Below are 27,359 nucleotides of genomic sequence, written 5' to 3' on the forward strand. Positions count from 1 at the left end.
ACCGTCAAGAAGAGAGACACACAAACAGAGAGATTGTTAAAAAAAAAAGTGAACACATAATAAACATGTCCTGCAAAGACACTGATGAAAAGTGCAAGGAATGCCTTGTGAACAGGGTAATGGGTTTGGTGGTGTTTTAACTCAAAGTTAAACTCTAGTTAAGTCTAACTCTAAAAGAAAAAGTTGCTTTATTGATTTAGCCATATTCATGTAGAAAATAGTTTGCACCTTAGAAATAGCTCACTGCCCGTAAGGTGGTTTTGTATGACTGGCTATAAGACTGTTTTATTTGTATCACTGATGCACTATTGCCATATAACCCCACCTATTTAATGAATGTTATGTTTGAAATTTTGGATACGTTTAAGAGCATGCGGAGGAACACGTTCGACTAACTTCGAACACATACATTTTCTAACTGATTTATTTATTAACAAATCGATCAATTACATCCCACTGACTGCTGTGTGTGTGTGCGTGTGTGTTTGCGGGGAGGGGGGGGGCGTGTTTATGAGTAGCCTACATTTTTTATTATCCTACATTGTATTAACCAGTGTACGTTTGATATTATAAATACGTGTGGTAATTAAAAGGGAATACAAATAAAAGCATCATCGCTCCGTTGGCCCTGGGTCCAGTGACATGTTATTCGTGTCAGTGAGTGCCTGTTATTTGAATGTGAGACACGAGACATGATAACAAGCGGTTCAAGACGAGATCAACACGCGTATTTCATCCTCTCCAGTCTATCTGTTTTACTCCCACGGTTCATCTCCTACAGTATCCTAGGTATGGGTGGGTGTGTATGTTTGTGTGTGTGAGCGCGCGCGTGCTTATGGTTTGTGTGTGTGGGCGCGTGTGTGGGTGTGAGCGTGCGTGTGTCCAACGTTGCTTGTGGGACGAATGTTTGTTTTCCGGTTGCAAAATAGTCATGTAACTGAACCGTGTGATAATAAAGCCTATTCTGGATCCGACATCCCTCCCCCCACGCGTGTGGCAGCATGGACTCGCTCGATCAGCCTCGGCTGCTGCACGACGCGCGGAGCGACTTGGAGAGACCAGAGGAGAATCGCGTCAACGAGAGGTTGTCCCACCAAAACACAATATGGAAACAGTTACAGCTGAAAGCCAAGCCCCTTCTTCTCAGCCCTAAACTGGGAACCAAGGACCCCGGCTCCAAGAGGGAACGAGCGATGTGGGCATTCAGAAAGAAGAAAAGTGGGGACCACAATGATCTGGACCGAGGCATGTCCTGCTCCCAGCCGGACCTCGTGTTCTCCCCGACGGACGGGGACGCGAGAGACCCGCGGCTCTGCGGCAAAATCGAGCTCAACTCCGGCCAACTCCGCGCTACCGAGGAGAGGTTGCAGGCGGCCGCGCACGAATCCTCCGGAGGCGGCGGCTCCCACAGCCCATGGAAGCCCGGCAGGGGTCGGCCGTGCGAGCCTTCCCATCACAAGAGCTCCTCTCTGGGCTCGGCGTGTCTGGAGAAGCTGATAGAGGCGTCGGTCAGCAGCGGAGGTGAAGCGCTGTCAACGCGAAAGGCGCGGGTGAGTGAGCGAGAATGAGAACGAGCCCTGGGAACAAAACATCAAAGCGCATTGACCACGTTTTCTGTGTACGCGCATAGAAAACAGCCATGGATCATTTTTACTTTTTCGTCCTGTTTTTTTCGGTGTGAATGTGCAACTATTATGAGCAGGGCGCGCACGCATCCAACAGGCGTGTAGCCAAGCGAAGTGCTGACCAGCAGAAAAATAAGATAGAGGGTCGCACACACTCTCTCGCTGACTTGGTTTTGACAGCGTCTCGGCATACACACATACTTCGTCATCGTCAGGATGTTCGAGCATTTCATTGCGAATGAACAAATATTTGTTGAGAATAGTTTGTCCAAAAAAGCATAAGCAGGGTCCTGGGTAGTGGAACCGGTTTTCTGAATTCGGTGATCGAGTACACACATGATCTGCTGCCTTCGCAGAATAACATTTCGACACGCGTATCTGTTGAACCAAAGTGGTACTCAAACACACCGCCGATTCCTCGGAAGTCAAACCAACGTTTTCTGATCTCCACCCATTCCCGAACGTGACTCACACTGAGGGAGAAACACACAGGGAGAGAGGGAGAGGGAGAGGAGGAGATAAAGGGATAGGTAAGGCGGGTATCGGGGTGGTGGTCTTTATTTTCAAGTTCATCTTTCAGTCAATTTATACTAATTTATGCACCAACCATATCCTGCGAACATGTGCATTATTCATTGAAACTGAAGTTGATTGATCTGGTAAGCTAACATGAGCTTGGTTGTCCATTTAAAGGTGCAGTATGTAGAAGAAAGGAGGTGGTACATAGTACATCATTTATTTTCATAAATGAAATATAATATTCATTAGTAGGCCTATGTTTTGATTGGTGTATAATCCCATGAAAATAAGAATCGTTATGTTGTCATTACCTTGGAATGAGCTCTTTACTACATAGGGAGCGGGTCCTCTTCCATGGAGGCCGCCATGTTGCACCACCATGTTTCTACAGTAGCCCAGAACCGTCAAATGTCGAGAGAGAACGTGTTTTAATTTAATCCAAAAAACGAGTTTTGGACTGAGAGTTCTAGGAAGGATGGGGTTGTGTTATCCTCATGGCTCCTACCCATTTTTGAGTACTGTAGCTGTGTTATAATAAGCGATGTGTTTGAAATGGACCATGCACTTTGGGGTTTAACTGTCCGGCCCAGTCCGGGTTTAACTAACCTCGCGCGGACGGACATCAAAATCCCTCAAAAATCCCCCCAAAAATAATACAAATCAAATCAAACAAAACAAATTGGACGGAAATCATAACTGGTAGGGGGGCGATGACGTCATCGTTTGCATATCTGGCGACCACACGAATGCTAACACGAAAACGCAGGGGGCCTTTTTTCTCTTTTTCACCCTGGGACCTGGTTTAAAAAAAGTGCATTTGCAGGCACCGTAAACGCCAGGTCCGTCTGGACGGTCGGCCCAAACACACAAGACTTATGCATTTTTACACAAAAAAACGTTTCTGTGTGGACGGGGCCTAAAAGTAGGCTCTCCCTCTTCAGGAGAAAAAGTTTGTATCCAAAAAACTAAACGGTTGCGTAACAACTGCACACAGTCAGGTTATCAAAAGCAACACACATTCACGCACAGCACTACAAGAAAACATCAGCTTGCTGCAGCGCAGACATCTATCAAGGTGAACGATCAACACATCAACACAGCAACACATCAACACATCAACACATCAACACATCGAGGTGAACGATCAGCACACTTAACAGATGGGGCTAATTGCAGATCCATGAACGTGGTTCACCACTACGGATGTGAGAAGTGTGTGTTGAGAAACGTTTTAAAAAAGGCTGTTGCAACTGCACACCGTGATGCAACCTCATCTCGAGTCATGCCCTCCCTCACTGGACCTTAGAGAAAAAATGAGCAAAAGATCCAAAATCATGCAGTAAAACCGACAAGCGTAGAAAGCCACTTCTCCAATGCTCCACTGACTCGTTTTGGGTATGCAAATGGCCGACAAGCAGGACGGTCTACTGCTGCTCTTCTGGGAGTAATTATGGAGGCTTTTAGGCACAGGGGACATAGATGTGTTGAACCTCCACGGTGTCATGTTGCCACCGCTATTCACCTCCAGTCCTTCTGAATGGGCGGAGCGGAGGGGCCTTTTTAATACGTTCCCTCCCACCATTTAGGTCTGCTTTTCTGCCCTGCCTGGAGGAACAGTTTTGTGTCATAAACAAGTGAAGGCATGTCTTGGTGAATGTACAGTATTCAATGGGATTCTCTGGAAAACAGGTGGAATGCGTGTCAGGATTCACTGGGTCTGAGAAGGCCTGTGTGTGTGTGTGTGTGTGTGTGTGTGTGTGATTGCATGTGTGTGTGTGTGTGTGTGTGTGTGTGTGTGTGTGTGTGTGTGTGTGTGTGTGATTGCATGTGTGTGTGTTTCTGTGTGTGTGTGTGTGGGGGGGGGGGAGGTATTTACAAGGTATTTTAATATGGGCCATGAATGAGAATGCAAAGCTGTTGCCCGGTAACCAGAGCTGTTCCCCCATTTATGTAGTAGATAACAATCCCACACATCCTCCCTGATACTGAACACCAATCATAACCAAACACCAAACATATACCTCCCCCCCTCTCAAAAAGAGCCCTGTTTTACCACCTGGTGTCATGTAAACAAGACATTAACATGACACCTGAGCCTTTGAACACACGCTACATCGGACCCTTATCTTAAGATGTACCCTGGTGATGATTAACTTAAAGGAGGCTGAAGCCCTTTAAGTTGGCGACCCTTAGCCCCTTACTGCCGTTAGCCAGCTATATAACTTTATTGATTGAAAAATAACGTCAAACAGCCTTGAAAAGCTGTGTGTGTGTGTGTGTGTGTGTGTGTATGTGTGATTTATAACGTATGTATATTTGTTCCATCGATATCCTGGTGAGAGCTATGTGTTGTTATTGGCTCCAGCATCCGCATGACCTCTCTCGCTGACAGCCCAGTGTTTATAGAAATGCACCCTCAGACCCCAGGCCTTCATGCTGTACCTCTTACCTGCCTCTCTCTTCACCTCTCTCTTTACCTGTCTCTTTATTGTACCAGTCTCTCTTTTCCTGTATCTCTCTGCACCTCTCTTTCCTGTCTCTTGCTTCACCTGTCTCTCTCCTCACCTGTCTAACCTTGTACTTGTCTCTCCTATCCTGTTACTCTCTTTACCTGTCTGTCCTAACCTGTATCTTCATCTTACCTCTTCTCACCTGTCACTTCCCACCTGCCTCTCTCCTCTCCTGCCTCCCTATTGAACCTGTCTCTCTTTCTTTCCTCTCTCCCTCTAACCTGAGGAGCAGTAGGAAGGAGACTTTCAGATGAGGCTGTGGTGGTGTAATGTCTGAATTGGGGAGGGGTTGTTGTTGGGTCCAGGCAGTACTGATCAAAACAGCAGATATAAAAGGAGAGAAACACAAGGCACAAGGGCTGACGGATACGTGGTGAGGTTTCGGTCTTCTATTTACCTCTCTTTCAACAGCTGTTCATTTCCCAGTCCTAGTAATATCCATGCCCCAACCTCCCTTTACCACCCATCCTCTCACCAAGACTCTCCTCTCCTCTGCTGAACTCTCCTCTCCTCTGCTGAACTTGACTCTCCCCCTTCCTAGGGTTGTATGCCTAAGTCCTCCCATGTATAAATAGTATACCGTGTCGTGTCGTGGCTGTAACACCTGACCGTAGTCGCTGAGTCTCTGCAGACGTTTCAGGGATTATTCAGAGTTCTTCTTCCTGGTTTCCATGTGTGGTCGTCCACTATGTGTGAGTTCTCTCTCTCTCTCTCTCTCTCTGTTTTTTATTGAGATCTTGCCTCCAGACTTTCTGTAGCAAAGCTTTTTGTTCTAGAGCTAACATTACCATCCAAACTACGTAGAAGTCCAGACATGTTTGCAATAGAATATGTTGGAAAATATAGAAGGTTAATGTGTTGTTGGTGTGTTGGTGTGTGTACATTGTCTGATAGGTATAACTTTTTCCAGATGGAAATAGATACTGGCTAGTTTATCTGTGTTACCTCTCTGTTCCCTCTGTACTTTGAGGTGTGATATTTAACAAATCCATGATGATCTAATGTTCCCTTGAGTTTGAATTGTGTCATGATGAAGCATCGTCTAACTAACCTAAATAACCATCACTTTGAGCCTGTGTTTAAGGCATACTTATTGTTTTGCCTATTTGCCTATTGCCTGTTTTGCCTATATGCCTATTTTAGTTTAGCTTAGCTTACCTTATCAGCGTCAACAATGCGAAAGTGGGAAAAAGCTTATTTAAGGTACTTTAACCGGCTACAGCCATCCTAATGTTATACGAGTGCGCCTTAGTCTATGTTTGACATTAACCTTAAAATACTAGAGTTGACAGGTTCATGTCTGAAACCTTAAACCTTAAACCTTAAACATTGATAACTTGATTTACATTATCCTAACCTTAACCATGCAGTAGTTTAACATGAGTCAAAGTCTTTGTTACTTAAAATTTAGGCTGACACAAACTATTAGACAACCCTGTATACCATGCTGATGTTAGGGGTTGCTGTCAGACCTGGCAACAATCCCTGCGGTGACAATCAACTGAGACACTGTTGCCAAGTTACTGTCAGCAGACTGAAAGACACTGTATTGATCTCTTAAAACCTTTAAAAGCATACAAATGAAGGAGTGACAGGGAGGTGAGATCTCAAAATGCATGTAAACACAACCCCAACATGCTATAGATACACTTACACTAGCTATCACTATGGCTGATTGGATTGGACCTGATCCACTGATGGTCTCAGCCTCAACCTTTGCTTCCTGATTTAGCGCCTCTGTAAGTCTGCAGTAGGGCCTTAAGCAGCTTCAAGATTATGACTCAACCTATGGATGCTATTTTTAAATCGCATTATTTAACATTGGCAATTAAGCCAGCCGAGCTGCATAGACACTGGGACGATTAATGATTTTCGTTCATTTAGGTTTATCATGTCTCTATTTTAGAAACCCCTTTAAAGCTAGGGTAGGACATTTATTTTTTCATCTCATTTTTTGTCACATTTGTGGACATTCTATTTTCATCCTGACAGAAATCAATACATCAAATGATTTGGCAAAAAAAAAGGACTTCTGTTGATGAAATCTGTTTCTGACGCCGGCCTGTAATAAACGCATACAATCATTTTAAACCAAAGTGATGGCTAAAAATGCCGAAAAAGTTACCTAGTGCAGGTTGAGGGAACCTGTTTAGTCAAATGATGGAGTTATGCAGAGCTAGCGCAAACTTCATACAAGTCAACAAACAAAGCTAGCAAATGCTGAAACAACAGATAGCAGATAATACGACAATAGGTTCTGTTAACAAAATAACTAATAATAACTGATCTCTGAAAAGACCTCTTTAAAACAAACATCCTGTTTTATATCCGTACTTAAGCCCTGTGTCATCTGTGAGGTCCTTTGACGAGTGGAACTAGTGAGGAAATATGACGTGCAGGTGTGCCCTTCAAGGCCACACCTTTTAATAAAAACAGACACTCATGTTACAAAGATGCAGAGGATTGTCTGAGCATCTGTAGGGAAATGCGAGTTGAAAGTATCCACACATTGTTCTTGACACTGAGGCTGAGTGGCTGATATTGCTTCGAGCTGTTTTGACCGGCTATTGATTTTTTAGCAGGTCTTGTCTGAATGCTTTATGTCTAATGTCGGTTAGGGACTCAGGGGGATGCACTTGGGTAGAGGAATATTGCGTACCATTATAAATACATACGTCGTAAACCCTGAATTATTGTTGGAATGTTTTCGTATTACTGGTGGCAACAGAATATTACTGCACTAAATCATTCATTTTGATTGTGTGTGTGTGTTTTGTCCAGAGTTTTCACTGGCTTATGGTGAAGGGCAATTGTGTGATATTTCTACTGTGACCTGTGATGCTTACAATCATACGAATGTATGACTATAAACACAACCTCACCTTCATATCTTATACAGAACAACATTAAAAGAAATTGATCTAACAAGGTTTATAATCGATAACATGAAGTTAAAGGCCTTAATAATTAAAAGTAAAGCATGCATTGTTGACCGTAGAAGAGCGTGTGTGTGTGTCTGTTCCTGCCACAGAGCAAAGGAGGAACAGTATATTGTACGGTGGAAAGTACAGAGTAGGGTTGTCACGATATCTCATTTTCTTAATGCGTTTATGAAATATTTTCAGCTATTTTTATATTGCGTCCAAACGTGTTCACAACAGCGGTGTTTTCCTATAATGCGATATTGGATATTACTGCATATTGCGAGACCCATGTTGCAGAGACCTGAGGTGCAACTTCTCGCAGCTTGCAGAAATACTTTTCAGTGAGGGGGGGAAACTGCTCTATGTAACTTCCTGTCAGTGGTGTCCCGGGGGATGGTTAATGCCGTTGATTTAGAAAGTGGTGTTCAAAGCTGGGAACCAGAAGTGGTTTGAGCCCATGACGAGAAGCAGAGCTCTTCAGCGCAGTAGGGTAATATACTGCAAACAGTACCGGGACTTGAACTCGGACCTCTTCTGTGATAGAGTTGGCTAAATGTTTGGCATTCGGAAGGTAAGGCAGACTTCTACTATGTTGATTCAGATGTGGCTTGGCCCAATACTGTATTGTATTTGTGATGCCAGAGTTGTTCAGAGAAGAATCTGAATTGATTGATCGTTTGACAGATGAATACTTGACTAGTATTTTTTCCAGTATCTAACCAATCCACATGACAGCAGATAACTGTCTGCTATCATGTGGATTGGCAGGATTGACAGAGGTGTATGTTTTAGATTTTAAACGTATGCCGAATACTATGTTGCCTTCCACAATGCAATGTACAGTAATTATTACATGGATAACAAGTACAACTACTACGACGCCCTAGTCTTTGGGATAGGGAGGGTAAAATAACAAACAACAATAATAAACATGACTTTTAAACAAATGATCCTTTTCATTGCTCAACAAGTAAAACAATAGGTGAGCTAAAAAGAAAAGCTAAAAAGAACAAGAGAAAATGGCAAGCCACTCATAAAGGTGCCCTGTTGGCACCTTTATGGTGTTGCATCCGGTGCAAGTCAGCTCAGCTGTCAGGACAGGAAATGCATGCAGAAAACAAAACATAAATACATGTTCACACTTCTTTCTCCTCGGGCTCCATGCAGGCTCCTCGGACACTTGTACTATAACGCTACAGTGTGTGGCTGTGTGGAGCACCACCAGGCCAGCGGTCGCTGTTGACAGCGGTGTCTGAGAGAGGGTTAGGCTTCTTGGACACAACGCCACAGTCACGGTGTGTGTGTTTGTGCGGAGCTCCGTCTGGGCAGCGGTTGATGTCAGCATCTGAAAGAGGGTTAGGCTTCTCTGAACCCTTACAGGGCTCCACACATCCATGTGTCTCTATATTTGTTGTGGCCAAGAGGCGTGCCGTGACAAAACTCACACAACGTAGCCATACTACTACGTAAATGCAACGGTGTGTGGCGCACATCCACATAAAACATCTCTTGTTATGATGCTTTAACACTACGACGGCACAAGCTTAAAAAGGCTTTCCGGGTGGCTCACCAGGTAGAGAGCGCACCATTAAGGACCCAGTCCATACTGCAGTGACCCGGGTTTGATTCCTGCCGTGGTCTTTTGCTGCATGACTTCCCCCCTCTGTCCCATACCTTCCTGTCTAACTCACTATAATAAAAAAAAACTGCAAAAATAAATCTTAAAAACAAAAAGCTTTTCTTTCATAAAGTTGGCATAGGTCATAACTTAGAGGATAGCACCCCCCCCCCCCCTCAATCCTAGAACTTTCAGCCCAAAACACATTTCTATAAATCACCTAGTGTTGGGTTAGAATTGAATTCAAGCTGGAACAGGGGGTCCTTTGGAGCTGACTGGAGAGCGAAAACGGGACACCAAATGAAATCCACAAACCAAAGCAGCGGGAACTCCAGAACATATTTATATATCATATTTATAGTAGTAGTTCCAAAAAGCAAGACTGGGAGAGGAGAAAATTGAATCAAGGGAGAAAACAAAACCCCACAAACACAAAGGAACGTAACAACATCCGACGTGGGCTTTTCTCTCAGTGTGAACTGTTTCATTATGGTATACTGTGTGCATGCGTGCGTGTGTGAGTGTTGCCTAATGCTTGTATCTTCCCTTTTAATTAACTGCAGGCCATGGGTGCATCTGGTCCATTAGCGGCTAACCCCGACCAGGAGGCTCCCAGCCTGGGGATGCATATGCTGGACGTTGAGCTGAGGAGAGGACACAACCTGGCAGCGAGAGACAGAGGAGGTGAGGGCCCCCAAACCAAAGGGTGATGTCACTGGTCGGCCAATTGTTCGGCCAAGCTCCGACTGTGTTGGTCGCTACGTGCCTCGCACGCTAAGATGCAATCACAATCTTACTTGTCTGGGCTAGAGGAAGTGAAAGCTAGGGTAGGGATTCATCTCAGCAGCGTTTGTATACATATTTGTTGAAAATTATCTTTGCATCTTGACAGAAGATCTGGTACTTGTGTCGCCGGACTGTATGAGCCTGTCCGATCATTTCATTCGGCCCCGAATGAAGGGGTGGGATTATTGTTATTCCTTCTTTATAATTTTGTTCTAAAGGATGCATGGTTCCTTCCGTAGGGACAAGCGACCCCTACGTCAAGTTTAAGCTGAGCGGTAAGGAGGTGTTCAGGAGCAAAATCATCAACAAGAACCTGAACCCCGTGTGGGACGAGAGGACCACTCTGATACTGGACAGTCTGAGCGAGCCTTTGTATATCAAGGTAACACCCACAGAGTGTACCTTCCCGACACAACACAACACACGACCGTGTGTCTTCCACAGACTCAGACCAAACTGCTGCACACCTGTTATTTCCCCCTCCTTTTGTGTAATGTGTGTAACATTTAGTTTTTTTGCGGTTGTTGTGTCAACACAACAACTATGACTTTGTTGAAGGTGTTCGACTATGATCTTTTGCTGTGTTAAAGGTGTTAAACTATGATGTCTTTATTATGTTAAAGGAGATTATTACAATGTTTTAATGTGTTAAAGGTGTTTGAGTATGATGTTTTCATTGTGTTAAAGGGGTTCGACTATGATATCTTTATTTTGTTGCAGGTGTTCGACTATGACTTTGGCCTCCAAGATGACTTCATGGGCTCTGCGTATCTCCCTCTGGACTCTCTGGAGCAGCAGAGGTACCTTCTGGCTTCCTCCTCTAGGACTAGTAGGGTCAAGGGTCATCCCTGAGGATTCTCAACGTGGGGTTTAATCACTCATATCATGACCCCGAGATTGTTATCTTATGTTGTTATCTTTATATCTGTGTTGTGGCCTGTGTTGTGGTGACAGAACAGTAGTGGTGACCCTGGAGCTGAAGGACTCCCACTACCCTGACCAGGACCTGGGTTCACTGGAGTTGTCCGTCACCTTGGGTCCTAAAGACAGCCCTGCGGAAGAGCCAAAAGACTCCAAGGTAAAGAGACCCCTCTCTCTCTGTATGTCTCTCTCTCTCTCTCTCTCTCTCTCTCTCTCTCTCTCTCTCTCTCTCTCTCTCTCTCTCTCTCTCTCTCTCTCTCTCTCTCTATCACTGTTCTTTTACTGAATTTCTTCTTCCTTGATTTATGTAAGGAAAACTAACTGTCCAGAGGCCAAGACAACGTTGTATTTATAAGCGTTTATTATCATTTTATAATGCAATTTTCTTTTTTTTATCACATTTGAGTTGTACGTTTTACTGTTCAACGTGACTTTCTACTGGCCCCTGGCTATCGGGCCCCTGTTGAACCATGTTCCCCCCCTCTTTCAATACAACTACATTACAGTGCTTTATTTGCGTGGGAACACAGGAGAACCAGGAGCATATCAATAACAATAATAACAAAATATTTCTTTCTCCAGTCTCCTTTGCATTGCTAACTTGTTTACAGACCCAACTAAACAAATGCGTCCCCACAGCATAACAGTGTGAAGTGTAGGTTGATTATTAGATTGTTTAGAGGTTGTGACATGACCATGCCTACACCCCAAAGCAGCCCAAGGATCTTCCAAGCTATCGATGGAAGCTGTATTTAAACAAAGTGAGTTGTTGTTAGCTTTAGCATTAGCATTAGCGTTAACTTTAGCATTAGCGTTAGCGTTAGCATTGGGTTAGCACTCCCTTAGTCCTTGTGACCCTGTTCCTGTATCCTTTCTATAGACCTTTTATATTTAATGTTGTATTATGGTATACATAATTATCTTGGTATCCGTGTTGCGCAGACATAATACAATCAGTTTTATTGGAAAGCTTTCCTTGTTGGTGTCTTCAAACCTTTCCCATTAAGACTGTGACTTCAGGTACTTAACTCGATGAAGTACTTATTAAGCACAACAAGTATCCCCTATGGACACTTTCCATAATGGAGGCTCCATTATATGTCTGAAGGGTTTTGTTTGAGTGCCAGTCTTTCCGTTCTGTATCCTGGAGCCACAGGAAAGCAATAGGAGGGTGAAAGTGGGGAAGGGAGTAGTATCGTTGTCTGTGGTAACTTGATTATAAAACAATTATCAATACCTCAATATTTGGTTACAAATAGATATTATTGTGATGGGAAGTTTACTCAGACAAAGATAGATAGAGAAATAATATATTTTATTATATTATATATATTTTTTAAATATATATATTTGGTGTGCCTTTTGGGATAGGGCAGTGGGTTTGGAGAACAGATGGGAAGATGTAGCATAGGAGTACTGGTGGGGACTTGCGTCACTACAGAGTATTGACTACATGGTTAGCTCACTAGCAGGTCGAGACACTGAGCCGCCCAGAGAAAGAACATTTAAGGGGTCAATTCCGGTGAATAAATAATTCACAAATGAACTTATAAAAAATTCATTCAGAGTTAATATGCTGTCCTGCAGCATGAATTTTTACGCTTTTAATTGGAAGGGAAGCTCAGCCGTCAATTCAGTCAATTCAGTCAGTTCAGTCAGTTCAGTTGAATTCCTCCAATATAATATTCTATTTATTTATATCCAGACCGTGCTGCTCAGAAGGTCTTGGAAACGGTCCACGAAGGTAAATAACTCATTTTTAATTGGAACCCCATAATATTAATATTAAAACACAAACTTGTCCCTCCCCTCCCTTGACGGCCCCCTTTTTGATTCAATATTTTTTTCTGTCTTGTTTACCGCTGTGCTGCGTTGTGGCTTCTTGTGTTGGCCATTTTTCCGTATTTTGTTGTGTTTGTCGTCTACCACTTGTCGTCTACCACTCGTTCCCATTCTCTCCCCTTGTGTTCGTCACATGACGTGCCGTGTGTTCCTGTGATCTGTGGTCTGTGATCGTGTGAGTGATTCCGGTGGATGTGCACGCAGAGTGAGACGGGACGGATCATGAATTAGTGATGGCTTTGATACATGGTGTCAGTCTCCACACATGCAAATCCTCTGCTGTTTATCGTCGATATGGATAGGAGAGCATCCCTGTGTGCATGCACCCTGTATCCACCCTTTACCCCATCAGCCCTGTCTGTTCCCCCAACCACCAGAAGATACCTTATCCTGTGGCTTTAAATATGTCTTCTTCTTTCTGTTTAGATCAATGTATTTGTTGTTTGCTGTATTAAACCACTGTCATTTTCCCATTGTTAAAAGGTCATAGGCACTTAAATCGTGTGTGTGTGTGTGTGTGTCTGTGTGTGTCTGTGTCTGTCCGTATGTGCGTGTCTGTGTGTGTGTGCGTGTTTATGTCTGTGTGTGTGTGTGTGTGTGTGTGCGTGTGTGTGTACTTGTGTCTATGCGTGTATGTATTTATGTGTGTGTATGTGTGTGTGTCACAGCAGCAGCAGTCCACGCGTCTCTCGGAGGTCCACCGGAAGGCCCAGCTGTGGCGGGGCATCGTCAGCATTGCTCTGATCGAGGGTCGCGACCTCGTCCCCATGGACTCCAACGGCCTGAGCGACCCCTACGTCAAGTTCCGCCTGGGCTCCCAGAAGTACCGCAGCAAGGTGCCTTGCCCCCGGGGCTCTTTACCACCACCGTTCACCATCTAGGCATCAGGCAGCGTGAATTCAGATGCACGTTGTTAAAGGTCCCATGACATGCCACCAGGTGTGAGTGTGATTAGCCGTTATAAGACGTCTCTTATGACATCACAGGTGGGCGTGTCCACCTAGATGTGTGCTGGATGGACCAGCCTACCCAGTGGCCTGTAGCAAACATTGCTCATCTATCCGTCGCACATCTAGGTGGACACGCCCACCTGTGATGTCATAAGAGACAGATTTTTTTAAACGGCTTGTAATGGCTAATCACACCACACCTGGTGGCATGTCATGGGACCTTTAAGGAGCAGGTCGGCGGGGCATCTTGCTCAGATATCGGGGATTGAACCCACAACCTTCCGGCTTGGATTCAAAACACACCAGCCAACAACTAGAAACATCCTGGCCACACTTTGTTGTCGGGAGTATGCGTGTGCTATGTATGTGTGTGTGGTGTGTGCCACCAGTTTTGCAGGTAGAGCAGGTCCTCGGAGGGTTGCTAGTTTGGATTCTCAGCGGTGTCTGGCTAAGTACGGAGGTTTCCCAGAGGAGGACGTGCGACCGCATAAAGAGCCTCTCCACGGGCCGCTGTGTGTGAAGACGGAGATGAAACTATGACTCGAAGAAATGTGGTTGTGAACGGTTTGATTAATGCAAGACCGTCGCAGCACTTTGTGCCCACAGATGTAAGATAGAATGCAGTAGTGAGATATAACTTGCATTCATCCCCATGGGGGAATTTCCAGTCTCTGCATTTAACCCTGCGAGGAGCGTTTGGCTGCCAGGGAACCAACTCCCATGCTTGGTCATGAGTGTGATCGCTCAGGATTTGCTGTGTTGGGGATACCCATGTGTACAGGAAAACCAGCTAACTCCACACAGAAATGTGTACAAAGGCCTCCTTGTGGCAGAGGTTGGCATTGCACCCTGATTGCTGTGACCCATACTACGGGTGCTTTACCAGACACTTTTATCCAAAGCTGATCAGTGCATTCAGATATATGTCCTTAAGGTATGTTTCAATATATCGTTCATATTATGCCTCATAGCTTGATTGCCTTAGTCATCATTTAAGGGTCACCCTGTATTTAGTGTCAAAAATACCTAAGTCAAATAGATGACTTTGGCAGATAGTGATTATGGAATGTAAAAAGCTCAGATTGGCTTAGGATACAGCCGATGAGGAAAAGTGAATCAGCAGTGTTAGGAGAGGAGAGTAGAGTTAGGTTAGATGTCACAATTTGGCCAAAATATGACGTAGGCAATGATGCTATGAGGCTAACAATATTACTGAGGTAATAACATTAGGTGGTATTAACTGCGCTCTGTATACATATGTGCAGACAATTTCCAAGACGCTGAGTCCCCAGTGGAGGGAGCAGTTCGACCTGCACCTGTATGAGGAGACGGCGGGGGTGCTGGAGATGTCCGTCTGGGACAAGGACACCGGCAGGCGGGACGACTTCATCGGACGGTCAGTTCCCTCCGCTCTGTGTGGGGCCATCTGGTGTGGCAGCCCTGGCTGTTACATGCAAAAGCTGTCTGGTACCTCGGGCGACAGGAATGGCCACGCAGGGGTGTCAATAAATGCGAGTCCTTCACAGCGTCACATGGCTACCGTGGGGCCCCACATCATTTGCGGCAGCTCGATTCATCCATAAATACAGGCACATGCAAAATAGAGGCAGAGAGTCTAAGTGGGCCATTCACACGCTAGGCTGCAGCTGAGGCCTCTGGCAGGGAGGTAGAGATCTACGGCTTTGACGACTATTTGACATGGGACCCTAGCTGCCCTAACCTGAATTGAGCGGGGGTGGGGGGGGGCTGGGGGGGGGGGGCTGGGGCGTTAACGATTTAAGAAAATAACTAGCTGGTCACTGCTGGGGACCAACCTCACCCCCGGGGCCCCGGTGTGTCGGAAGCTTCATCGATTCTTATCTTGATGGGTAATAGAAAAAGTATGGGGAACCTGCTAAGAAACAGGAGGCAACCGATTCTGTAATTCTAGTCATTTAATATCCGTTCCCCATCAGCCACAGGCTGTCCCGGAAACATTAGCAGAACATTATTTTTACCACACTCAATTTAGCTTTCTTAAAAGTCAGGTAGCCCGGGAAAGGGAAGTCTGGGGCCCCCTGCTTGAGCTGCTGCCCCTGCGACCCGACCCTGGATAAGTGGATGAGGATGAGGATGAGGAAAAGTCAGGTAAAAGTCACGTAAAGTTCCAGGTCACTGTAGTTGCTGAAATGGGATATACAAATAAACCTGCCCTGCCTTACCTATCAATTTATAATGTCTATAACGGGATAATTACAAGACATTGACGAAAATCATTAAATATTTAAAAGTATATTAGGTTTCAAAGTAACATCACTATTAATTAAAAGAGAAGTAGCCTTGTGGCCTCAAACCCTACTAGGTAATCATTTTCGTATAATAACTTCTGTGATTTCATTACACTGTTAACCACTGGCACTGATTCGCTGTTGAGTTTCGCGAGTTAACACTACAGATGTAGTTTTGTGGCACAGCCAGCAGTGGGCGCCAGAACATTGCTATGGTTCTCTTTCTCCGTTATGACGTCGAATTATAAACAGAACTGCGGTCTACTAACCTGCTCACAACAGTCAACACTGACGAATTTCCTGCACAGACCTTTGTGTAGCCACCACCCATCCATTCTTCCTTTCGATGACTGTGATGATGAAATGAAAATGACCATACATATATATTTATTGAACAGGGCAGAAATCCCACAAAAAGGTTTGGGTAGCATGTTATGCTTGTAGTCGTTATTTATTTAGTCTCAAAGGTTTAGGTTCCAGTTTTTTGCCTGGTTGTGCAGTCTTCAGTCTATTCTATTGTATCATCTCGGAAAGCTATTTTCATGAAAAAGGATATTTAGCTAATTTAAACCAAATGAATATCAAATCTTATCTCATTCTATAAAAATGATTTAGTGCTCCCACTAAATCACATAAATTGTCTCAAAACAGATGAGAGAGAGGAAGAGACAGTGTGAGAGAGAGAGATTGATTGTGTGTGTGTGTGTGAGAGAGAAAGATAGATAAAAAGTAAAGAGAGTGAGGTAGATAGAGAGAAAATGGGAGAAACAGGAAGATAGAAACTTAAATACTTTGAAACACTCCACTCACAAATCACTCTCAGCACACACACACACACACACACACACAACCACTGTCAATGCATTATAAACACAAAGGTCCAGCCCTCTGATGTGTGTGTGTGTGTGTGTGTGTGTGTGTGTGTGTGTGTGTGTGTGTGTGTGTGTGTGTGTGTGTGTGTGTGTGTGTGTCTCTCCAGGTGCCAACTGGATCTGTCCACGCTGGCCCCGGAGCGCACCCACCGCCTGGAGCTGTCCCTGGAGAACGTCCCCGGGTCGCTGGTGCTCCTGGTCACCCTCACGGCCTCGCTGCACGTCTCCATCGCCGAGATGTCCGTCACACCGCTGGACGACCCCCGGGAGCGCGCCCACATCGCCCGGCACTACGTACGTACCGGGTACACTTTGAGGTTCACGTCTTCCGTTAGGTCCAGGACTTGGGTTTTTATGGAACACAATATGCCTAATGTACGTCGTGACATACCTGACATGATGTCATGACCTACGGGACATGATGATGTCATGATATACGTGACACAATGATGTCATGGTATACATGACATGATGATGTCATGACTTACCTGACATGATGATGTCATGAGATACGTGACATGATGATGTCATGACTTACCTGACATGACGATGTTATGAGATACATGACATGATGATGTCATGACTTACGTGACGTGATGATGTCATGACTTACGTGACATGACGCTGTCATGACTTACGTGACATGATGCTTACGTGACATGATGCTGTCATGACTTACGTGACGTGATGATGTCATGACATACGTGACGTGATGATGTCATGACATACGTGACACAACATCATAGTCGGAGCGAAAAACTGTTTTTACTTATTTCAAGGAGAGAGACAAAGGAGACAGCGATTGGATGCTCTGAACAACGTAGGGATCCCTTCATCAATAAAACATGATCGATTTAATTTGGAATTAAATTAACTCGACGCAACTCGAGCCCTGGTTGAAACACTATCAACCGCAGGGGTTGTCGTTGGTAGTGTTTCAACCAAGTGACCATGGTGCGGGTGGGTTATCAACACCCTGACCACCCGGTGGAAAGGGTGCTGGACACCCAGCCCAAAGGTTATGGGTTCATTATGTCCTCAGTCTTTAGGCATTCGTGAGCAAGCAGCCCTCACCCCCCCCCCCCCCCCCCCACCTGCTCATCCATGCACCCGATCTTGTGTTTGAATGGAGAACCACATATATCAGAGAGGTCGGCTCTGAAAAAATACTGAAATTGAGAGAGGAAGTGAGCTGAAATGTGTTGTGAACCGTTTCTCAGGGCTTTCTGAGATCCTTCTCCAACCTACGGGACGTTGGGATCGTGATGATTAAAGTGATTCGAGCTGAAGGACTGATGGCCGCTGATGTAACAGGTACACACACACACACACACAGACACACACATCGTGAAATACAAATGTGCGCACATACAGACACACACACACATACACACATCTACACATGCACGCACAAACTGGTTTTCCCTATAGTGAAGACTTAAACAGTATTAATATGACTGGTGTTCCCTAGGGAACACTTTAACAGTATTAATATGAACTGGTGCTCCCTATGGAAGACTCTAACAGTATAAATATGAACTGGTGTTCCCTAGGGAAGACTTTAACAGTATTAATATGAATTGGTGTTCCCTAGGGAAGACTAACAGTATAAATATGAACTGGTGTTCCCTAGGGGAGACTTTAACAGTATTAATATGAACTGGTGTTCCCTAGGGAAGACTAACAGTATAAATATGAACTGGTGCTCCCTAGGGGAGACTCTAACAGTATTAATATGAACTGGTGTTCCCTAGGGGAGACTTTAACAGTATTAATATGAACTGGTGTTCCCTAGGGAAGACTAACAGTATTAATATGAACTGGTGTTCCCTAGGGAAGACTTTAACAGTATTAATATGAACTGGTGTTCCTTAGGGAAGACTTTAACAGTATTAATATGAACTGGTGTTCCCTAGGGAAGACTCTAACAGTATAAATATGAACTGGTGTTCCCTAGGGAAGACTCTAACAGTATTAATATGAACTGGTGTTCCCTAGGGAAGAGTGACCCGTTCTGTGTGTTGGAGCTGAACAATGACCGACTGCAGACGCACACCATTTACAAAAACCTCAACCCTGAGTGGAACAAGGTCTTCACCTTGTGAGTCCCCTTTTGGTGTTTGTAATACCATAGTATTTTGATGTTACTGGTTGTTTGAATTGTATTTGAGCGATACAACTACCGTGCGGTATTTAACCCGTAATCTACCATCCACATATACTTACTATTTGATCACTAGGTATTAAAAGCACAACAACACACAACTATTGTTAGTCCCAAATAACATAACACAGCTGGCAGATTGCACAATTTTAACATCTGGTACTTGCATCGATATCACAAACATTTTGTAGCGGGAATATCATTCTAAAGCAGGACCTTTGTTCTGTCCTTCCCGGCAGTAACGTGAAGGACATCCACGCGGTCCTGGAGGTGACCGTTCTGGACGAGGACCGCGACCGGAGTGCAGACTTCCTGGGGAAAGTAGCCATCCCCTTGTTATATGTGAGTTTGTTTTAGATAGATAGATGAATAACTTTATTGATCCCCAGGGGAAATTCAAAGTCACAGCAGCTTGCACACGTCAAACACAACAAAATAAAATAAAACATCCACATGGATAATATGGATGATAAAAGATATGCTAAGGTGCGCTTGGAGAATGTGTGTCATGATGGTAGTGCAAATAAGTACGTACAGCAGTGCAGGGATAAAATCTAGAAGCCAGCATTAAATATGGATAATAAAAAGGAATAATGCAAGCATATTAATCATTTTAAAGTATAGCAGTGCAAGGATAAAGTCTAAAGAAAACCAGTATTAAATATGTAAACAGTAATAATGTTAACTGTTTTTTGTTTGTTCTTTCAATTTTGTCTTCTCATATCTTTTTTTTTTCTTGCCCCCTCCCCTTGAAAACGAGATTTCGATCTCAAGGGGTTATCCTTCAAATAAAATGTAAAAGCTAATTGTGCTATTCATTGTAATAATTGAATTGAAAATATTTGTATTTCGAACAAGTAAAGAAAATGAAAAAAAAAGAAAAAGAAATAATAAACAAAACAAAATGATGACAATTGTGGACAGTTACAATAAAGTAATGTTTAAATAAAGAAAACCAAATGAAAAGAAACTGTCTAACACTTGCTTCACCCAATGTGATCTCCAACACTGTGAGTCTCCCCATGCTTCTGCTCTTACTAAATCCACCAATTATGCTAATCATGCTAACCAAGCTAACGCGAATTAGCATTCACGCTAATGCTAACCATGTGTTCTACATTCTTCGGGGCTTGTGCGTCAGGTCCGTAACGGCGTGCAGAGGGGGTATGTACTCAAGAATAAACATCTGACCGGACCCAAGAAGGGCGTTGTTTACCTTGAGATCGATGTGATCTACAACACTGTGAGTCTCCCAATGCTTCTGCCCTAACTAAGTGCGCCAATCTTCTCTGACTTTCCGAAGCATGATAATTATGATGAATTGTAATTCCGTATTTCTTCAAATTCTTCATCATTATGTTATTTTCCTCTTCCCTCAGGTCAAAGCTGCCCTCAAAACGATAGTTCCTGCAGAAAATAAGTATATCGAAGAGGATCCAAAAGTTTCTAAACATGTATGTTCCTATTGTGATAAAGTTACATACATGTGATAAATTGTACATAACAAAGTACGGGGCAAATTTTGTTTGCATCCGCGTGCAAAGAGAATGTACATCCCATTGAATGTACACGTTAGCCCTGACAGGCGTGAATGGGGTTTGAACCCATGATCTTCTGTTTACGAGACAGACGCCTTACCACTTGGCCACCACGCCGTGTTTAAAAACGTGCACTTAGACCCGTTATAGGGAGCACCTCCTACTTATTGTATGTTGTACGTCCTGTATGCTTTTCGTTATGGTTCCACGTCGACGCAACACAATGACCACGCAGACGCTTCGATGCAGTCGTGAACCTTTTTTCAGGTTCTTCGTCGGATTTACGTTAGCGGACCATTCGCAGCCCTTGCTTCTGCTTCGCCTCGACGCAAGGTTAACATTTTTGGGAGGCGCGCGTCAGGCCCTTGCGGTAGACGCAAGGAGGGTCCGCAAGGAGGGTCCGCAAGGACGTAATGAGTCCGTCAACCCCATTGCGTTGCGTCGCCGTCCAACGAGGTAAAGCCTGCCTCGTTTCCACCGAGCGGTGCGGTTCGGTTCACTGCGGCTCGGTGCGGGACAGCTCGGTCACGCTAAATCTATTTCGCGTTTCCACCGCCGACATTACCCTTATGGTAGGGTGGTGTTTAAGCCGGATGCCGATAGCTGCGGCAGCTACGTAAGCATCGCGACATCATAGCAGCGGAGGAGCAGCTCAGCGCGGTCCAGCGCGCTTATTTTGGGACCCTACCCAACTTGTGGCGGTGGAAACGCCAATATAAGCGGACCGAGCCGCATCGAACCGAACTACACCGCTTGGTGGAAACGAAGCATAAATGAATGCACTTATTGTATGTCGTACTGAGTTATAGTAGCATCTTATCCTAGCTATCTTTGTTGTATACGGGGAATGGGTTAACCTAGCGATTGTTAGTGCTTTTCACTATGAACATCCTTACTTTACCGACAGTAATATATTGTTTCACCTTCTGACAAATGTACCTATTTTTAGTCGCTTTGGATAAAAGCGTCCGCTAAATGCACTAAATTTAAATGTAAAAGCGGTACTTCTATATTTAAAGTATTCCCTCACTGAAAGTGAATTTGATGTTGAACAAGCTAACTAAAGACTGTTCACGTTTGTGGATGATGTGTGCTCAGCTGCTCCAGCAGAACTTTAACCGGGTGAAGAGGTGCATCATGGTCCTAATCAACATCGGCTCCTACATTAACAGCTGCTTCGAATGGGAGTTTGCCCAGAGGAGCATCTTGTCCTTCCTGGTAACGCACACACACACACACACACACACACACACACACACACACACACACACACACACACACACACACACACACATACATACACATGGTCGTACAAACACGGTTGCACACACTGTCCTAATATCTGACTGTGTGTGTGTGTGTGTATTTTGGTATCATTGTGCAATTATTATATCAGAACTATTTACAAATGGGAGTGCAGAGTTGTGTAACTGTGTCTCAATGTGTACTGAGATTTGTGCATGTTCAAAGGAATCGCAAATGTCTATTCAGAATCTGTGCTTAATCAGACTTGTAAATGAGTACAAACATAGATTTGCAGATGCGTAGACACATATTTTACTACATGCATAGACGTTAATAGCTGAAACTAGGGCTGTACGGTATGGACAAAAATTTATATCACGGTATGATTTGAGGCATAGACGGTACAGTATTATATCACTGTATGTTAATTTTATATTCTAATTTCGATATAAATGCTTCTGAAGGGGTAAAATACTGGTTAGGCAGCTATTTTTGTATAGAAGAAGTATTTTAAGAACATTTATTGAGCAAAACTACAATAGAAAAAAATGCTATCCATACTTCCAGTATGGATAGCATGGATTTCTTTCTCCACTTGGTCGCGGACCTTGCTGTATAGTTTTGGCATCTCAATTTGGCTGAAGTGTGTGCGGGCAGGTAACACGTACCTGGGATTGAGTGTTTTGATCATCTCTTTAAAGCCCTTTCTATCGACATTTTGAAAGGGAACCATGTCCTTACACTTTCATGTCCTTACTTTTCACATGAAAAATAAGTTACGTTACTGTATTTACGTTACTTACGGTCACACCGGTCACACGGTATGGTCAAATTCCATACCGTAGCGCAAATTCACACCGGTGTACTTTCTATACCGTTTATACCGTACACCCCTAGCTGAAACGTTGCTGTATTTTTACGACAATAACAGAAGAAGAAGTTATCACTTCCTCCGGCCTCTTGATTGGCTGTCGTTAACACATGACTATTGTTTGTCTGCACCCGGGCCGTGCCAGAGACCTGCGGTTGTGTAAATGAAAGGCAGATTGCGATGACGTGGTCGGCCCTGCATCAGCCCAGCTGCAACCGCAACTCAGCCCAGAAGTGACGCTTTTAAAGCACTGCACAACCATCGCTGTACGACCACACGTACAGAGTGTGTGATAGTATCTGACTCTGTGTGTGTGTGTGTGTGTGTGTGTGTTTGTGTTATTCAGGTGTTTGTGCTGGTGGTGTGGAACTTTGAGCTGTACATGCTCCCTCTGTCGTTGTTACTGCTGTTGGTGTGGAACTACGTCTTCTACTTGAGGGAAACGACAGACACCGTCAGTATAGTGTGTGTGTGTGTGTGTGTGTGTGTGTGTGTGTGTGTGTGTGTGTGTTTGTGTGCTTATTCGTGTGTTCATGTGGTCTGAGCACGTGGTCATGTGGTCTATTTGTGTGGTCAGGTCTGTGCATGGAGGATCAAAATGAAAGTAACTTTTTCTATTTGCAGTCAATGGAGGCCATGTTTGACTGGGAAGAAGAGGAGGAAGAGGAGAAGGTAACCAGTGGATTTAAGTCCTCATGACTATCATGATTATGACCTCATTTTTATGTCTTTATGTCACGACATAAGTGACATGACATTGTCATGTCGTGAGTGACATAAGCGAAACGACATCATCATGTCATGACAACTAGACATCATACCGTCACAGCGTGCGTGAAACGATGTCACCATGAATTAAATTAAATGACAACGCAATCACAACATACATGTCATAACATGACACGACATGCCTGCTATGACGTCATCGTGACACGACACAGGTGACGTGACATCACCATGTCATGATCATCATCATGTCGCACATGTCCCCCGCCCTCAGGACTCGGAGCGTAAGGGCTTCCTGGACAAGCTCTACGCCATTCAGGACGTCTTCCTGAGCGTGCAGACGGTTCTGGACGAGGTGGCGTCCTACGGAGAGAGAATAAAGAAGTGGGTATCGCACACCCCAAATGTGGTCTGCCCCCTTTGGAGGTTGATTTCAGAAGTCACCTGTCGGTTTTTTGTTGTTGTATATTTCAGATTTCAAAAATTACCTATTTACTATTGATCATGATGTTTGTGGGAAATACATTTCCTATTTCTTCTTACTTTTATTGTCTTTCTCCAAAACACATCAGGATTATTCTTTTGGCAGAGTTTTTGAATGCTTTGAACCATGCTTTGCTTGACTATGAATTATGCTTCATCGTTTGGTCCTTATGCATCTGTATTATGTTTTGTGCGTAATTCTTTGGTGAGTACTCCTAGCAGATTCATGGTCGGTAACCCTGTGACCCGTCCCCCTGCAGCACGGTGAACTGGACAGTGCCCTTCCTCAGCTGGCTGGCCGTCACCGTCCTCTGCGTGTCGATGGTCCTCCTCTACTTCCTGCCCCTCCGGTACATTGTCCTGGCCTGGGGTAAGACCTCAACTCCATCGGAATCAGAATCTTATAAGGCCTTGGGACCAATGTTAACATCTGGAAGACAACCGTCGAAGTAACACTCGCCTCCCTGAAACGTACTCCCGATCCGGATGGTACCATGTAACCCTGACAACCGGTAACCATGACAACCGGTAACGTGTCGTTTGGCGCCCGGAACGCTCTATCCGGCTGAAGCCTAATGACTCTGCGGCTCTAGCTTTCTTAAAGGATTAAAGGGTATGGGTGATTAAAACATCATGGCCGTCTCTCCTGGCTTCACCAGAACATGACTTTGGCTTAGCGATTCTGCTGGAAAGACAAATGCAAGGAACGGCATCAAGCAATTTGGTCTTTTGGAATCAACATGACATTGTATTGTCACGGCACATGTGAAACGATGTCTTCATGACACACACACAACACAAAATCACAACACACATGACATGACATGACATGACATGACATACCTGCTATGACATCATCATGAAATGGATGATTGTATGATTTATGTGTTGACATTATGACTTCCCCTCCCCCACTAGGTGTGAACAAATTCACTAAGAAGTTGCGCAACCCGTACTTGATTGACAACAACGAACTGGTGGACTTCCTCTCCAGAGTTCCGTCCGATGTCCAAGTGGTATGTTTGTGTTTGTGTGTGTGTGTGTGTGTGTTTGTTTGTGTGTGTTTGTGTGTGTTTGTGTGTTTGTCTGTGTGTGTGTGTGTGTGAGTGGGACCTTTCTAATTTGCATGGTGTTTGGTGTCACGTTAATTCCTTTTGAACTGATTTTCTTGTGTGTTTAAGTGTTCAATGCTGTGTGTGTATATCCATATGAATGAGAGAGAGTAAGACAGAGATAGAGAGAGAGAGTGAGAGTGAAATATAACCCTTGTGTCTATGTGCTTTGTATGTTGTGCAGGTCCAGTATCGGGAGCTGAAAGTAGATCCTGGACAGAGTCCGAACAAAAGGAAAAGAACCAACCCAGGCTAGCTGTGACCACACTAGCCATGAAATGTATGAAACTCTGTACAAAATATATATATTTTTTGTTTGTTTTTACTTTTTTGAGCAATTGCTTGTTTTTTTGTTTTTTTAATTGCACTTTTTCCACTCTCACTTTAAGAAAATGTGTCCTTAATGCATGAGAGTGACTGTATATAATGAAGATTATTGTGGAATAGTTGTCAGATATCAAGAAGAATGCCTACAGAAAGCATGTGTGTTGTTGATTATTGTTATTATTAATCAAATAATATACTGTCTACATTAGATTTCAAGCACATAGTTTGTTGAAGAAATGGAATGATTGATAGATTGATTGACACATGCCATGCAATGATTACCCCATTGCACAATACATAATGTGTACTTGAAATAAGGGCCAGAATACTTATGGTACTTCATACTTATTATTGTAAAAAGGAATGTTGTTTACAATAGTGTAATAATATGTTTACAACAAAGGTTGATCTATGGAAGAAAAAGCCTGATCTGTCATAAAGCCATCTGTAGTTTCATCTGATATTTACCTTGAAAGGGCCCCTGTTTTACCTCAAGGTGTGGCTTAATTTAGCACGTTCAATCTAAATATTCTCTGAATCTAAAGGCTCATAAAACACCACGTAGTAAACAACCTTTCAATTATTGTATTCAGTTTATTTTGTTCACGCAATTATAAACTATATTTCTATGCACTTTAGCTGAATATCTACTTTTGTTAGTGTCAATGTTACGCATGTAGGCCTACGGCAGTCTTCCTTCGCGTATGGCTCTCTCGGTAAGCCTATGGCGCGTATATTTCAGTGGAGCGAATGGACCCTATTCGCAGGTCGTCAACAGCAGGGTAAAGTAACTTCCTGTTCCTGTGATTTATAACATTAGGTCGGTTTTATTTCCTTATGTCTGTCGCCGCACTACCACGGTGTGTGTGTGTGTGTGTGTATTAACCTGACTAAAGGTGCGGCTATACTGGAGTACGGCCATAACGAATTGGATCAGGCCCATAATTAAGGTTATGAGCTACACCTGTGTTTTTTTCTTACTGCGTAAAAGGGTCTGGGTCTTGCATGATGTGCACTCTAAAATGTAACCGGTTGTGGTCTGTGCGTGTCCATGAACCTTCTATGTATCCAAGTGCATTTATCTACCGAAGGCTAAATGAGTTTAGCGTATGCGCGTCTCTCAACTCCGAATGCATGTGTGTTGAATTCAGAAAGTTAACTCGTGTTTTTTTTACGACAAACGGTTTCACCCGCAGTACTACAATGAACGACATTGAAACGGTCACAACATTTATCTCGAAAAAGATTCTTAGCTTTATTTGGTTTATTGGGTTATTTTTGGTTCATTGTTTGTATTATAATTATTATTTTTGTTTTTCATATTTGATATGATTGGTTTATTACGAAAATGGTATGCAACCAGATTAACTTTCTTGTAATGTATAGGACTTCCATTTGTATACAAGTGCACATTGGTCTATAAAATATATTTATACCCAGATCTCCATTGTTGCCTTTTATTCAGCTCGTGTGTAGTTTCAAGCCAATCAAGCTGCATACCCACTAGCAGATTGCTACAGTAGGCTATAGTAGGCTAGTCGTCATGGCATGGTATATATTTATAGTGGACATAGAGGCCTACGATTCAAGCCATTTTGCATGTGTAATTATCTACACAGTCACTCCCTTCTCCCCAAACAACTAACTAGTTCTACCAATATAACCTACCAATTATGATCATACTAATAGTCACCAAGAACCACAAGCAAAAAGGTTTCAAAAAGCAGGTCAGAACTAAAATAACTGGCACTATTTGTCCAAGTGTGAACAGGATAAATCGAACAGCATTCCAAGCACACAGAGAGAACATCCAGGTCGTTTACCCTACTTAGGGACACACGTTCATGTTACAGGGCGAGAGAAGCTGCTATTTAAACGGTTGGAAAATAGTGAAATAAATCCGCCGGCGATGGTTTACACGCACACACACATGACAGCCTACACACACACACACACACACACACACACACACACACACACACACACACACACACACACACACACACACACACACACACACACACACACACACACACACTTCAGCAGAGCTGCGTGCTTC

At 43.8% G+C, this 27,359-nt stretch overlaps 1 protein-coding gene and 1 non-coding gene across 5 annotated transcripts; one reads left to right on the forward strand and one right to left on the reverse strand.

The window, feature by feature from the left end:
• Positions 1 to 1,001: 1,001 nt before the first annotated feature.
• LOC311368013 (multiple C2 and transmembrane domain-containing protein 1-like) lies at positions 1,002 to 26,734 on the forward strand (the record flags this gene model as incomplete). 4 transcript variants are annotated; one of them, XM_084486891.1, is made up of 22 exons in its annotated part: positions 8,096 to 8,149; positions 8,746 to 8,873; positions 9,760 to 9,880; positions 10,222 to 10,364; positions 10,703 to 10,782; positions 10,937 to 11,060; positions 12,609 to 12,647; positions 13,414 to 13,581; positions 14,961 to 15,091; positions 16,942 to 17,128; positions 18,055 to 18,148; positions 18,833 to 18,935; positions 19,238 to 19,340; positions 20,140 to 20,241; positions 20,378 to 20,452; positions 21,635 to 21,754; positions 22,999 to 23,106; positions 23,277 to 23,324; positions 23,653 to 23,762; positions 24,122 to 24,231; positions 24,780 to 24,877; positions 25,158 to 26,734. In XM_084486891.1, the coding sequence occupies 20 exons, from the start codon at positions 9,763 to 9,765 to the stop codon at positions 25,227 to 25,229; spliced, it is 2,133 nt and encodes a 710-aa protein (XP_084343017.1). In that variant the 3' UTR covers positions 25,230 to 26,734. The 4 variants fall into 4 exon arrangements, with proteins under 4 accessions (XP_084343014.1, XP_084343015.1, XP_084343016.1 ...); XM_084486888.1 differs by lacking the exons at positions 8,096 to 8,149; positions 8,746 to 8,873 and adding an exon at positions 1,002 to 1,550; XM_084486890.1 differs by lacking the exon at positions 8,746 to 8,873 and having other exon boundaries at positions 8,022 to 8,149.
• Positions 20,582 to 20,653, reverse strand: AC3HAE_038020 (transfer RNA threonine (anticodon CGU)). Its single transcript has one exon. It is a non-coding gene; the product is annotated as a tRNA-Thr (tRNA).
• Positions 26,735 to 27,359: the final 625 nt, after the last annotated feature.

Source organism: Micromesistius poutassou (assembly GCF_964030765.1).
Source record: "Micromesistius poutassou genome assembly, chromosome: 22".
Classification (NCBI taxonomy): domain Eukaryota; kingdom Metazoa; phylum Chordata; class Actinopteri; order Gadiformes; family Gadidae; genus Micromesistius; species Micromesistius poutassou.